Source organism: Ruditapes philippinarum, unplaced genomic scaffold (genome assembly GCF_026571515.1).
Source record: "Ruditapes philippinarum isolate M1 unplaced genomic scaffold, ASM2657151v2 ctg3401_1_1_1_1, whole genome shotgun sequence".
Taxonomy (NCBI): Eukaryota; Metazoa; Mollusca; class Bivalvia; order Venerida; family Veneridae; genus Ruditapes; species Ruditapes philippinarum.
The window spans coordinates 141,939-155,035 of record NW_026859473.1 but is presented as its reverse complement, the minus strand read 5'-3'; the positions used below and the strand labels follow the sequence as shown (position 1 = coordinate 155,035).

General features: G+C 30.0%; 1 protein-coding gene across 1 annotated transcript in view; it reads left to right on the top strand.

The window, feature by feature from the left end:
* Positions 1 to 2,261: 2,261 nt before the first annotated feature.
* Positions 2,262 to 13,097, top strand: part of LOC132756623 (signal peptide, CUB and EGF-like domain-containing protein 1) — a 28,673-nt gene continuing 17,837 nt past the window's right edge. Inside the window, exon 1 of the mRNA XM_060747743.1 lies at positions 2,262 to 2,409. Within this exon, the coding sequence (XP_060603726.1) occupies positions 2,366 to 2,409 (44 nt within the window). The 5' untranslated portion in view covers positions 2,262 to 2,365. The remainder of the gene's footprint in view (positions 2,410 to 13,097) is intronic.

Here is a 13,097-nt window from a genome sequence, read left to right as displayed (position 1 = left end):
CTACCTTAAGTCTTATATAAAGCTCAAATTCGCCATTCCTTTCATTATCTGTTTACATCAATATTGACAAATTGTCGATAAATCAAATGTTGTACAATATCTTCAGTCAATTCCGAATTTTAAAATGTATTTTCGGGACGAACATAGGCGCGATAATCATGGATTTCTTCGTGGAGTCCATAAAATGCAAGGTTGCGCCCCATGTTGTACTATAACGACATCAAGGGCATTACATTCAAATCGACGTTGACTGTACCTTGGCTTAAAACACCATTGATTAAGAATCCGCTTCCATGTTATGTTGGACGGAAATGTACCTTCCCTTACCTATGTATTAATAACACCATAATTATATACCTTATTTTTGTAAAATTGCACATATATTAATTATATATCCAGAAGTCTGCTTATTATAAGCGACTGTTTAGCAAGATACTTGTATACATCAGAAAGTCTACATACTCGTCATCATAATTCATTTGGAAAATGACTGTATGTTTTTAATACAAAATCTATGAGTTTTTTCGAGTTGCATAATAATGCTACTTAAATACTACGTCTTTGTTAACAATCAGTGTAATGTGACATATGCATGTATAGCGTTTATGGAATGTACTATCTATTTAATGTGTGCGCGACTATTGTAGCGATTTTTTTGCTGTCTTGTCCCATAAGACTGTGTGATATCGCTTATTGTTTTTTTCTTCTTTTTCTTTATTATCGAAATATGTCCAATAGAATAGAAAAAAAAACAAAACAACAAAAACAAAAAAACAACAAAAACAAAAAAACAACAAAATATTTTGAAAGCTTTAACTTGCAAGAAAACTATAAAAGAAAAGATTATTATTGACCTTGAATAGTTCCTTCTTATTTTAATATGTAAAAATGATTATATAAAATTACCACTCTTTGCTTTTTAATAGTTAAACATTACCATTAATTCCCTATTATGATTATTGCTTCCATTCTAAATGCAATTACGATAATAATAGAAAAAGAGGTTATTTGTTTAGTTTAGTGAATGATCGGAATATATTTCACCGAGTGAACATCAAAAGGTATATTTCACGAGTGGCGCAGCCACGAGTGAAATATGAACTTTTGGTGTTCACGAGGTGAAATATATTTCGATCTAACATTAAACTAAACACATTTTCTTTTTATTATATGCAAATAAACGTTTAAAAAGACATTTAACCTAGTACTAAATGAAAAGGGCGTCAAATAATAAAACTGTAAAGTCTTCTATTGGCAGAAACATTTTGAGAATAATGAATTTTGAAATGTTGATAAAAGTTTTGTGTGATTATTTTATTTCACTTTATATTTTTCTAGCGAAATACAGAGTTCATTGTTTTAGAATAAGGTACGCTTCCGGCCTTCTTTGTTTATATATGAAAATTTCCGATAGTGCTAGAATGTGAAATATAGCACGCTTCCGGCCTTTATTGTTAATATAAGAGAAATCCCCGATAGTGTTAGAATGTTCCATTTGCTGGCGAATGTTTCCGGCTTACATTGTTTGTCAATGCCACCAATTATGTGTACGTCTTGTCCAGTCTTCATTTATTATCCTACTCCCTCACTTTAGTGACATTATGCTAATTTTCTTTTCACTGTCACGCTGAGATGATTTAGTTGTTTATTTCAAAAGATTGACCATTTAAATGGCATTTGAACACTAATTGATAAACACAATTGTTTAGAATGAAATATTAAAACTGCCTAAATATGAAAAGGTCCTCTCTTATTTTTTTTATAAAATAAATATGACAGAATGTTTATCAGGGATATTTATTGATTTTTATGTTAGGATTACATAGATCATAATCATAAAAATTTTCGAGTTGCATAATAATGCTATCCATTTTATAGTGGTACTTAAATTTCACGTCTTGTTAACAATCCGTGTAATATAATATATGTTATTATTATATTATTAAAGACATTTTCTACAGTTTTATGAAAATTTAATCCTTTCATAGAATTTTCTAAATTTGTTGTATGTAAATATATAGCGTATATGGAGTATACTGTCTATGTAATGCATGCGCGACTGCTGTCGCGATTTTTTCCTGTCTTGTCCCATAAGATTGTGCGATATCGCTTATTGTTTTCTTCTTTAATGCATTTGTATCAAATTATTATTTATTTTAAACACAATTTATCTGTAATGTTTTAATTAACATAATCAAGTACATTGTACTTAAAAAAAATAGAACTTTTTTTATTTAATTATCTTTTTTTTTTTTTTAAGCTCTCACGGTGAATTATTATGTAAATGGAAACAAGATCCGGTTATAATTATTTGTGTGTCATTATAAGGGCTCAGGCGTGTTGATTCAATTTCAGTACCGTGAAAATGAATGGTGTAGTTAGGCTGGCTATCGTTGTCTTCCTTGTAAGGTAATAACTTTCTAATTATTTTATAAGTTTTTTTTTTTTCAATAGTAGTTTGATAATTCTTATTCTAGTTTTTTCAACCTTTTTTATTTATTTTTCATTTATCTATTTACATAACAATAATAATAATAATAATAATAATTAATATTAATTAATTGTTATCATTATTATTATCATTATTATTATTACTTGTATTGAAATAAATGTTTGTTTTGTTGTTCATTTTGTCTTTGCACCTTATATCAGTGGAAGTTGATATGTTTCTATCATTTATATAAATTTCAATTAACAATTTATAAATGTTACAATGTCTTTATTCATACGCATACCTAGACGTATAAATATAGTTTTGAATAATGTTTATATTGTTTTCCCGATATTCATTTTGACCTTTTTTGTGTCATATATTTTACTTTATTTCTATTTTGTTATAGTGCAATGTTATCTTGTTGTGGTTTGGACGGTATCTTGCAATTTCCAATACCGCCCATGAACAGACTCAATCAAACCTTGCTTGCATCATTTTAAATTTTGCCGTTTTGGTTTTATTTCTGTTGTTCTTTTTGCTTTTTCGCATGTTTGTGGTACTTTCAGTGCCTTGTATTTTTTTAGCTGGATGGTTCCAGTATTCCGACTTAAATACTGTATAATGACACTAAGGATATGTTGCCTGCTTTTTAAACTTATTTACTTATTTTTAATATGCAGGCTACCTCTGATCCACTTTTAAAATTTTATTTTATATAGTTCCGTCCGTTGTTTTCTTGTTTAGGGCGCACGTGTTGTCGGAAGTTTTCTTTCCAGTACCGTCAAAGAACAAACTCAAACTGAGAATGTTACATTTTCAATTTTACCATTTTTAAATTTGACCATCATCATCATCATAATTATCATTATAATTATTATTATCATTATTATTATTATTATTATTATTTACAAAAAAAAAATAACTGTATCATAGTAATACAAAGACAGTCAGTCACATAATTAAAAAGACTGAATTTTTTTTAATATGACGGAACTAGAATTATTTTTTTGATGTTGTGTATCATTTAATGTAGTTCTTGAGTGCAAATTATTAGATTATTTACTTACCCCGTTGTTTCCAGAAGTGCAAAATTTCCAGTAGGGGTTCTTTAAGCATGGAAAATTAAATGTCTTTGTAAACTGAAAATATGCTAGTCATAGCGGTACAATATCATAAAATCAATAATCATAGCCAAAGTATTCTTTGTCCTTGACCATAGTTGCCACCACGTCATTGAAAATGAATATGTAAACCATTTGGATAATAATCTATTTACGAACAAATTACATACTAGCTACTTTATAAAAATATTTCAGCCATACTGTAATTGTACTTTAAAAGCCTACATCCTATGTGACACTTCATTTATGAATACGATGATAAGATACCTAGTTTTTATGAGAGAAAATTTTATAATTTAAAAAAACTTAAAATATTTATGGCAATTATGTAGTTATATAATATCATAAAAAGATATCAAAAAATATAAATAAATGAATAAATAATTAAATTAATAAATAAATAAATTGATTAAAATTAATAGATGAATTGATTAAAAAAAATCTCGTTCACCAATTTTAACAAAGATTTATTACATGCTTTTCGGCTGTTTATAGAAATATGTCAGTGAAGATACGCTATCCTACTTTTATCTTGTTCTGCATACTCATTCAGGGATCTGCATACTCAATCTATCCCAGTCTGAAAACAATAAATATAATTGTTCTGATATATATTTATTAAAACCTTAAATATATTCTGTGTTTAAAAGTGTTTAAAATTATTTAACCTATAGCTCTTCAGCGCTTCTTATGTAAAATTCTTCCAAGTATAATTTCCAATAACCGTAAATTATACCATACCCAGACTATGGTATAATTTTCAGTTTTGAAAATCGAAGGAGTAAGTGTTTCTGGGCGGAGCTATAGGTTAAAACAGATACACCATTGGTGCGTTGGCGATTTCTGGGTTTGCGTAAATTATACCATAATCACGTGACCTTTCTTATGCAACCTCACTCGACTTCGTCTTGTGAGGTCAAGGCATAAGAAAGGTCACGTGATTATGGTATAATTTACGCAAACCCAGAAATCGTCAACGCGGCAATGGTATATCTATTATTTAACTGGGCTATATGTATCGTTATACGATATACCTGGAATACGATCATTATCTTCCAGGGGTATACAGAACGAACCAAGATAAAATCTGTTTTTTATAAAAACTTGTAACCACGTGCGTGACAGAGGTGTTCATAATCAAAATGAAAATTAACACAAAAGAAAGAAATGTTAATACATCCGTTTTCTTGTCGGTAGTCATACATTCCATCGTAAAGTTCAAATATAACTAGAAATGAAATAAATACATGTTTATAATAAAATGACTTGCCGGTAAATCTTTGTGCCATATATGACGCAGGATTCCTGATTATATTTGTTCTGTCGGTAGTCCAATGTCTTTAATGAAAAAGTGGAAACATGTTCTTAAGATATTTGCAACTGATTATGTAAATTTACAAAAGGTTTCTTGTCAGTATGAACGTTACAGTACACGCGTTGCACCAGATTTATTTTCTTGTCGGTCCACATATATTTAATTTTCAAAAAAAACACAGATTAAAAGAAAATAAATATGCCTTGCGTGTATTAGACATCATAAATAGCATTTGCACGAGTATATATGTTTATTTGCAAAACATGGGTTCTTGCCGGTCCTTGCTGGTTCTTGACGGTAAATAGGGGGACTCATTTGTATCATAAAATATGTTTACACATGTAACTGAAGGAACGATCGGATTTTCTGGAAAAATACAGGGTGAAATAAAATTTTCGGTAGCAAAACGAGCTCGAACGGCTTGTCAATTCAAACCTACTGTCCATTCACATGCAGATAAATGCATTATTAAGTTAAAGTCACAGAAAAAATACAGGTTGCAATAACTTTTGACTACCAGTACGGGCCCGGACGCAAGTTGTAGCAACTTCTGACATTGACGTCCAAAAACATTCTGAAATGGAAAATAAAGGCAAATAAATTATTTTATTAGAGTCGTAACTGTACGATTATTTCATAAAGTTTTAACAAGTTCCATAAAATACTTATAAATTCAACCGTTTTCACGGTGAATACCACTGCGGTCCACGGAGATTGACCACCGCGTTCCCCCGCAATTAACCACTGTGTTCCGCGGGGGAATCGCTTGCGGCTGTAGATTTATGTCCGCGGTGGTGAAAAATTTCTGTCAATATTTGAGCAAATTTTCGTCCGCGATGAGTCTCATCCGCGGGGACACGCGGGTTTTGCAAAATCCGCGCTGAGCGTACAATTTGATGTTTTTCACTGTTTTGAATTTAAGCCCGTTGTTCAAGGGAAATACCAGCGTGCACAGTAGGGGAAACCAACTTAATGACGTGACGTCTTAAATGACGTAACAATATTTATTTCTTTTTGGCGCGAGTAAGCTTTTAGTTAAAATGTCTTTTAAAATGTTTCTATGCAAATAATGATAAGAAAAATTGTTTAGTTTAGTTTAGTGTATATTTCACTAGTGGCCGCGCCACTTTTGGTGCTCACTCGTTGAAATAAATAGAGGATATTTTTTTAGTTCAGTCTAAGATCGGAATTTATTTAATTTTTCTAGATGGTTTTCAGAACAAAAGTCAACAAAAAGTTTTTTTATTATACGGTATATCATATTTTTCAAACATTAAAACAAAATGACGAAAGATGTCCCTTGAAATAAATATGAGTTTTGACTCCGCCCACTTTCATATTTATATTTCATATTTATTTAATAAAAAAACACAAAAAACGTAATATTTATTGTTTTACAAAATTTAATATGAAATATATTTGACTGATATAGCACCATATGTAATGGGTAAAATTAAATAAATTCCGATCTATGGCAGAAATAAACAAATATCCTCTATATATTTTCTATAGGAGTATAGGAGTTTGTGCAAGTAAAAATTGGTAAATTTCTAAAAAGTGTTGACTGTTATATCTGCAGTTATTTTTGTTTTCAAACTTTGTGCAGTGAAGATAATTCTCATTTCTATCGCATTTCAAAAGCAAAGGCAAAATATAACGTATAATGTTAAGTCAAACAATGTTTTATATTTGTATTTATGGCTATCATTAGATTCTTACTGGTAAAAACATTAAATTTAGTTGCGTGTCATGCCATATTAAGCAGTATGTTTTTATATATTTTTTATATCATTTAGATATTAAATTTTAACTTTTAACCTTCCTTTAGATAAATTCATGAATATTTGTATCAGTTTCAACAATTTTCAACTGCCATGTCATGTTCAAGTGATGTGGTTTTAATAACAAGGAAGTCTTCCTCGTGTAAAATAAGTGTTTGGTCGGTCCGCTCAATTTTATATACATCAGTATACGTTTTTCATCCGTGAAATATTGTGTTAAAATGTACTTAGAACATCATCAACCTTTCTTTTACAAAATTTTTGTTCTGCTCACTTTTCAAAGTAATGACTTTCAATGTAAATGCTTCGGAAGTAATTTATTGTTTATGCTTTAAAAACACCAACATTCTTGTTTATGATCTTAATTCAAAAACACATATTAACTTGGGTGAACATAAAACGTGCTTTTAACCTATTCATTGTGAATCATTTTTTGTTTTGTTTTTTGTTTCTTTCGGTTGTTTTCCTTTTATTTTCTGTATAATAGTTTGTATGTAACTTTGACCCGTATTCAGAATCAATACCTTCACTCACATTCGATGAGAAAAATTCATTTAACGGTCAAGACAGTCCTCAACTCGTCAGTAAAGTAGGATTCAGATTATGTAAACTAAGGTAAGATGAAAATTTGTGAGATTAGGAGGGGGCTACCTTGAGTTGTCCTCAATGGAATAATAATGAATACCTGTACCACATATGTTTGAGTATTGATTTCCAATATAAATTTAAGTCATATACGAGAACTGACAGTATTTGAGGATATAAATGTTTAAAAAATAGATACCTAGGGATAGAGATTTACATGACATTCCCAATCTATATACTTAAAGATATTTCAAAAGGAAACTTGACAGAAAAAATATTTTCATGGCGTTTTGAATAACCATGACATAACGTTAACTTTTACGACGTCTGAATATTTTAATTCAAATAAAAAGCAATTAAAATCTACGGAGTTAAACAATAGCTTAAACATTGGTTTACTAGCATGATTTATAGTCTTTACTTAACGAGTATATGGTGTTTCATTATTAAGATCCATTTTTGTAACTTTTATAATAACTGTATTACTTTTTTTCGCTTAAGCGGTCAAGCATACAAGCATCACATAATCGCATTCAAACAAGTTTTTTATGGTTTATGTACAAACTCATTGAATTTTATTTTAAGAAATTAAAATTATAACGATTTGATCTTTGCAAAAACAAATAAATAAAAACAGTCAAAACAGTTGAAATCACATTATGCCTCAGAATTCATATTTTCAATCCTTTAGAATAATGGATTTAATTATCCTTAAATAATTGTATAAGATCCTTATCAACTTTTGAAAGTTGCACTTAATGTGCAGTTATGTGTTGTATTTTGAATGTATAAAACAGTTACACAAAAGAGAAAAGAATGCTACAGTTGTCATGCTTAAAATCATTTTCACTTGATTTATTATGAGATTTAGACTATTATTGATTATTTACACCGAACGACTTGAATGACAGGCGGCATATTCTAAAATGTTTTTGTTTGGCAATATAGACCCGAGACTTGTTAATTTTGGAAGCTTTTTCGTTAGTTTCCGTAATTTATTACGATTTACTTACTGACTTTTTATGATATGAAAGTGCTCGGTACTTAATTTAATACAAACGTCCCGATGGCTTAGTGGTAAGTATGATAGCATTCTAATCCCGAGGTTGTAAGTTTGCATCCTCAACAAACTGTTTATTTCAGATTCCTTTCATTATTTTTCAAACTATAATCAGCATTAGTGGATTAATCATTTCTTTAAATGCTTGTGCATTTTCTTTAAATAGATATATATGTATAGTTTCATAATTTCAATTTGTACAATTTTAAGATGGGTGATTCGCATGTACAAACCCTTAGTAGCCAAGTTTCGCAAAATTGAATATGAAAATAAAAAAAAAATACAAATAATGTTTCATTTAGATTTGGACCTACAACCTTCAATTTGAAACGGAAAGTGTTAACCCCTTATCCCCGAGGGTAGGTACGTTAGTGTTGTGTCGATGGCTTTATGTTATACATAAAAATCTGGAAACAAAGTGATCCCTCGGAAGCATTAATCACAACAAAATTACAAAATAATTGCAGACTCGGTTTGATTTCCGTCTGTACATGAGGGATAATGAAATAGTGTGACATCCCTCACGCCCCCTGAGCAGTACTCAACTCTCAACACTTCATAGTGCTGGCATCAATGATCCCGAAGGACAAGAAAAATATAACAACACTGAAGTGAAGTACGGGGCAACTTTTTACAGCTGCCACACAGCACTTGGCACCTGCTGTTGTGAAGTATAAAAATCTAGAAACAAAGTGATCCCTCGGAAGCATTAATCACATCAAAATTACAAAATAATTGCAGACTCGGTTTGATTGAGTCTGTACATGAGGGATAATGGGATAATGAATGCGTGCACAGCCCCCCTCCCCCTATGAACCATGTATACACTTATGCCATACTTTAAAACCCGGAGACCGATAATTACCTACATTGAATATTCAAATGTCTCAGGTCAATATTGCTAACAATACTAAATATTTGTATGCTTTTATTGTGTGCATTTGTTTAAAGTATTGTAAATCAGCTGGTATTGAGGACCTTCTAGATACTTAAAACACAAATTTTTTATTAATATGCAGTATACTGTATTCATATGTTTTAATATTTTGACCGGTTGTAGTTAAGATATATAACGACATTTAACCCTTTTAATTATTTTAACGTTTATCTCCATTACATCGGATGTTTATTGTTGAATACATACTAAGTTAAAACAACGGTACTATCTATACCTTTTATTTAGTTTATACATTGTCATTCCAAATGCATTTTTACTTTAAATAAATAAAGTTGAAAATGGCTCATACTCTTAATAATCACAGAACAATAATGACAATTCTTCAACAACCACAACAGAATAGTAAATATTTAAGCGAGAACATTAGCATAAAACAAACATGACAATGTTTCATATTAATGCTCACATTAATTGTTTATATTCTCTTTCGGGTGCAGCCCTCTCCCTTGCATAAAAATATAACAATTAAAGTTCATAAGCTCGCTCTTTGCAACACTGGTCTCTATACACAGTAATTTGATATGTGGGTATGTGTGTTCAATCAAAAGTCTTTTAAGGGTTCAGCGCTGCAGTTCAAAAGAAAGAAACTTAAAATTTGAAAAAAGATTATCTGGAAACATGGAAACGGAAAATCTGAAAGACGTAAGACAGACAAACAGACAGATATCTTTATTCACTCAAGCACATTTGTACGTACAATATCAGGATTTTCTTATATAATGAGTATAATACATTAGTTTTCCAGCAATAAACATACATAATTTTGCACAATATAATTTTTTTATGTAAACAATATAGTGAATTATTACAGTGTGTTTCTTGGGGGAATTCGGATATTCTTAATTTTAAATAATTTAACAGTTGATCTTTATAAGAAAAAACAAGAAATAAAAAGCATACATGTATAAAAGAATGTACTAAGAAATCCAATCAAATTATAAAAAAAACTTTACGTTCATTGATTTTGAGATTTTCCCTTGATTAGTATATCTGTAACAATCATGTCACGCTACATCAATATAGATCATGACCTTGGATAAAAATGTGTGTGTACTTATTATTATTACTTTTATTTTAAATTTAAATATATTTTTGAAAGAGTTTTGAAACGGTAAGATTGTAAATTAATTACGCTGTTTCGTTTAAAATTCAACAAGGTAGCGTTATAACGGATAATTTATAATTGGCGGAAGACATAAATAGATATGCGCACGTGTAGATATTATGCTCAATATGGGAAAGTTCTCATCCCGTAATTCTGTGTATATATAACATACACTTTAAGATTATATATATATATGTATTCAAGTATTGCAGAAGTATCTTTTTGGATTATTTTGACGAGAAAAAGGTAAGTTTGTAAAACTGTTATCATAAATATGTTGGATGCTATATAATAAGAGAATTTTGTCAAGACTATACGGATAAATTTACAAAGATTCAACAGTTTAGGCACATTTGTTGAATTTATTAAGCTTTCAAAACTGTTTTCGTTATCAATTACGTGAAAGTTATTAAGATACATGCTGCATTGATTGTTAAAATAGCTACAGTTAAAGATCTTATGTTTTTCTGTAGAGCCACTGGTACACAGAGGGCAGGTTCTATCTAAGAAAGCGCCCGGTCTCTGTATTTCGATGAGTCCATAAGTCAGTCCTGCCAACAGAGTTTAAAATGTCTTTAATTTTATTTATCCACTTAAAATTTTGGTCTGAATGATTAAACATAAATTGGTACAGGATATGAAAGTTTACTTTGCTTTCCAAGTAAAAGTCTAACCCAGAAAGATATCATCCTAGTCTTAACTATGATTTCGACAGGGTATCTGCCTAATTCACCAAGAAGCATATATTTTGGAGTGCTTTTTCTAGCACAGGTTATTCTTCTAAGAAATGTGTTATGGATTTCTCAATGAAGTTCTTTTGAAGTTCTCAAAGCCAAATATTTTAGATCCGTAGGTTAAGATAGGCATTACAGTATGATCAAAAAGTTTAAGTGTAACATCGATCGGTAAGTCTGCATTATTCCATCGTGAATACAGCAGATTTAGGTTTTTATTTGCTTGTTGGGTGACATGTTTCCTTGCATTAAGAAAAGAGCCGTTACTGGTAAAGGTTACTCAGAGATAATGATAACAATCTGCAATAGCTATGTTCTAGTTACCTAGATAGCTAGAGTAAAATTTTATCTATTCTTTACATTTCTACTTCCAAAAACAACTATTTTGGTTTTCTCAGCATTAACTTTTAGTTGTCATTCATTACAATATTAATTACATGAGGATAAGCATTTTTGAAAGTCGTCAGCTGATTCTGACATTATTATTGTATCGTCTGCGTATAAAAAGAGTAATAGTTTAAGCCATGTTTCATTAGTTATAGGATTATTTAGATTTACTCCTAAAGCTCCATTTGATATAAGATAAGATTCAAGGTCGTTTAGATAAATGGAAAAAGTATCGGGCTAAAAATTCCCCCCTGGTGGACCCCTATTTCTGAAGTAAACAATTGAAATGTTTCTCCTAAATGTACTAAGCAGGACTTGATATTACTGCACATGTTGAAAAAAACTTGAAAAACTTTACCACTAATAACACATTGAAGTAATTTAGGCCATAGCCCAAAACGCCAAATAGTATCAAAACATTTAGAGACATCAATAAATCCGCAGAAAAGTTTTTATTTAAGCTTCTTTAAAATTTCAATTAATTTATGCAATGTAAATAAGTGGTCCGAGCAAGAGTAGCCATTTCTAAAACCTGTTTGTGATTCATTTAGGAGATTGAATTCTTCAGTATAATGGTTAAGCCTTGAATTTAGGACAGCAGTGAATAAGTTACCAAGACATGATAAAATTGTTATTGGTCTTTAAGAATTAGTGCTTTTCGATTCACTGTTATTCTTATAAATTGGATATATCCAGCCTTCCAGCCAAACAGGCGGTAAATGTCCATAATCAAGAATTAGGTTAAAAAGACGTTCATAGATGGGTAAAAGCATATATTTTGTACTCTTAATATATTCATTTATTATACTGCCAGAAGGACTCGAGGCCTTGGAATTATTTAATTTGTTGATACAAATTAGAATTTTTTCTTGCGTTATGACTTTATTTAAATAGACATTTGAATTATCTAGAAATGTTTGATCTAAATTAATTGCTTCCGTATCATTATGTGGATTACTATTTACATTTTTAAAGTACTCATAAAACTCGTTTATTGAGGAAGATGGCTTACTACCTGATTTTGGATTAATAGATTTAGAAAATTGCAGTATTGTTTTGTGTTTTTGGTTTGCATTTTCCTTAGTTTATATAGAATTATTATGTTTAAATTTGTTTATGTAATAGTTCATTGTTCTTATATATTGCTTGCTACTATTTTTAAGCGCAACTTATTATCGTCTGTTTTATTTAAGTTATATCTAATTTTAGCATCGTGATAATTTGTTCTTGCTTTCTGGCATTTCGGTCTAAACCAAGGCTTATTTTTGTTATGTTTATGGTATGTTTTACGAGTCAATGGCGGAAATGAAATTTGAAACAGTAATTGAAGTTCTGTTGTTATAAGTTCTATATTTCTATTTACATTCTGAGCACTAGTTGAGTTACACAGATGTATGATAAATGATAAGTGTCAATATTGTCGATATTTGTTACAAAGTTGTCGCTTTGTTCTTCTCACCATTTCGGTTTTGATTTAGTCTGCGATTTATTTCTATTCTTATATTAACGTCAAAGTTATTTAATGTCCACTATAACGCGTTGTGTCCATCGGAAAAAAAGCGAGAAAGAAATATGCATACATTAGGATGACTGAAAATCGATATTTATTGCGATTCA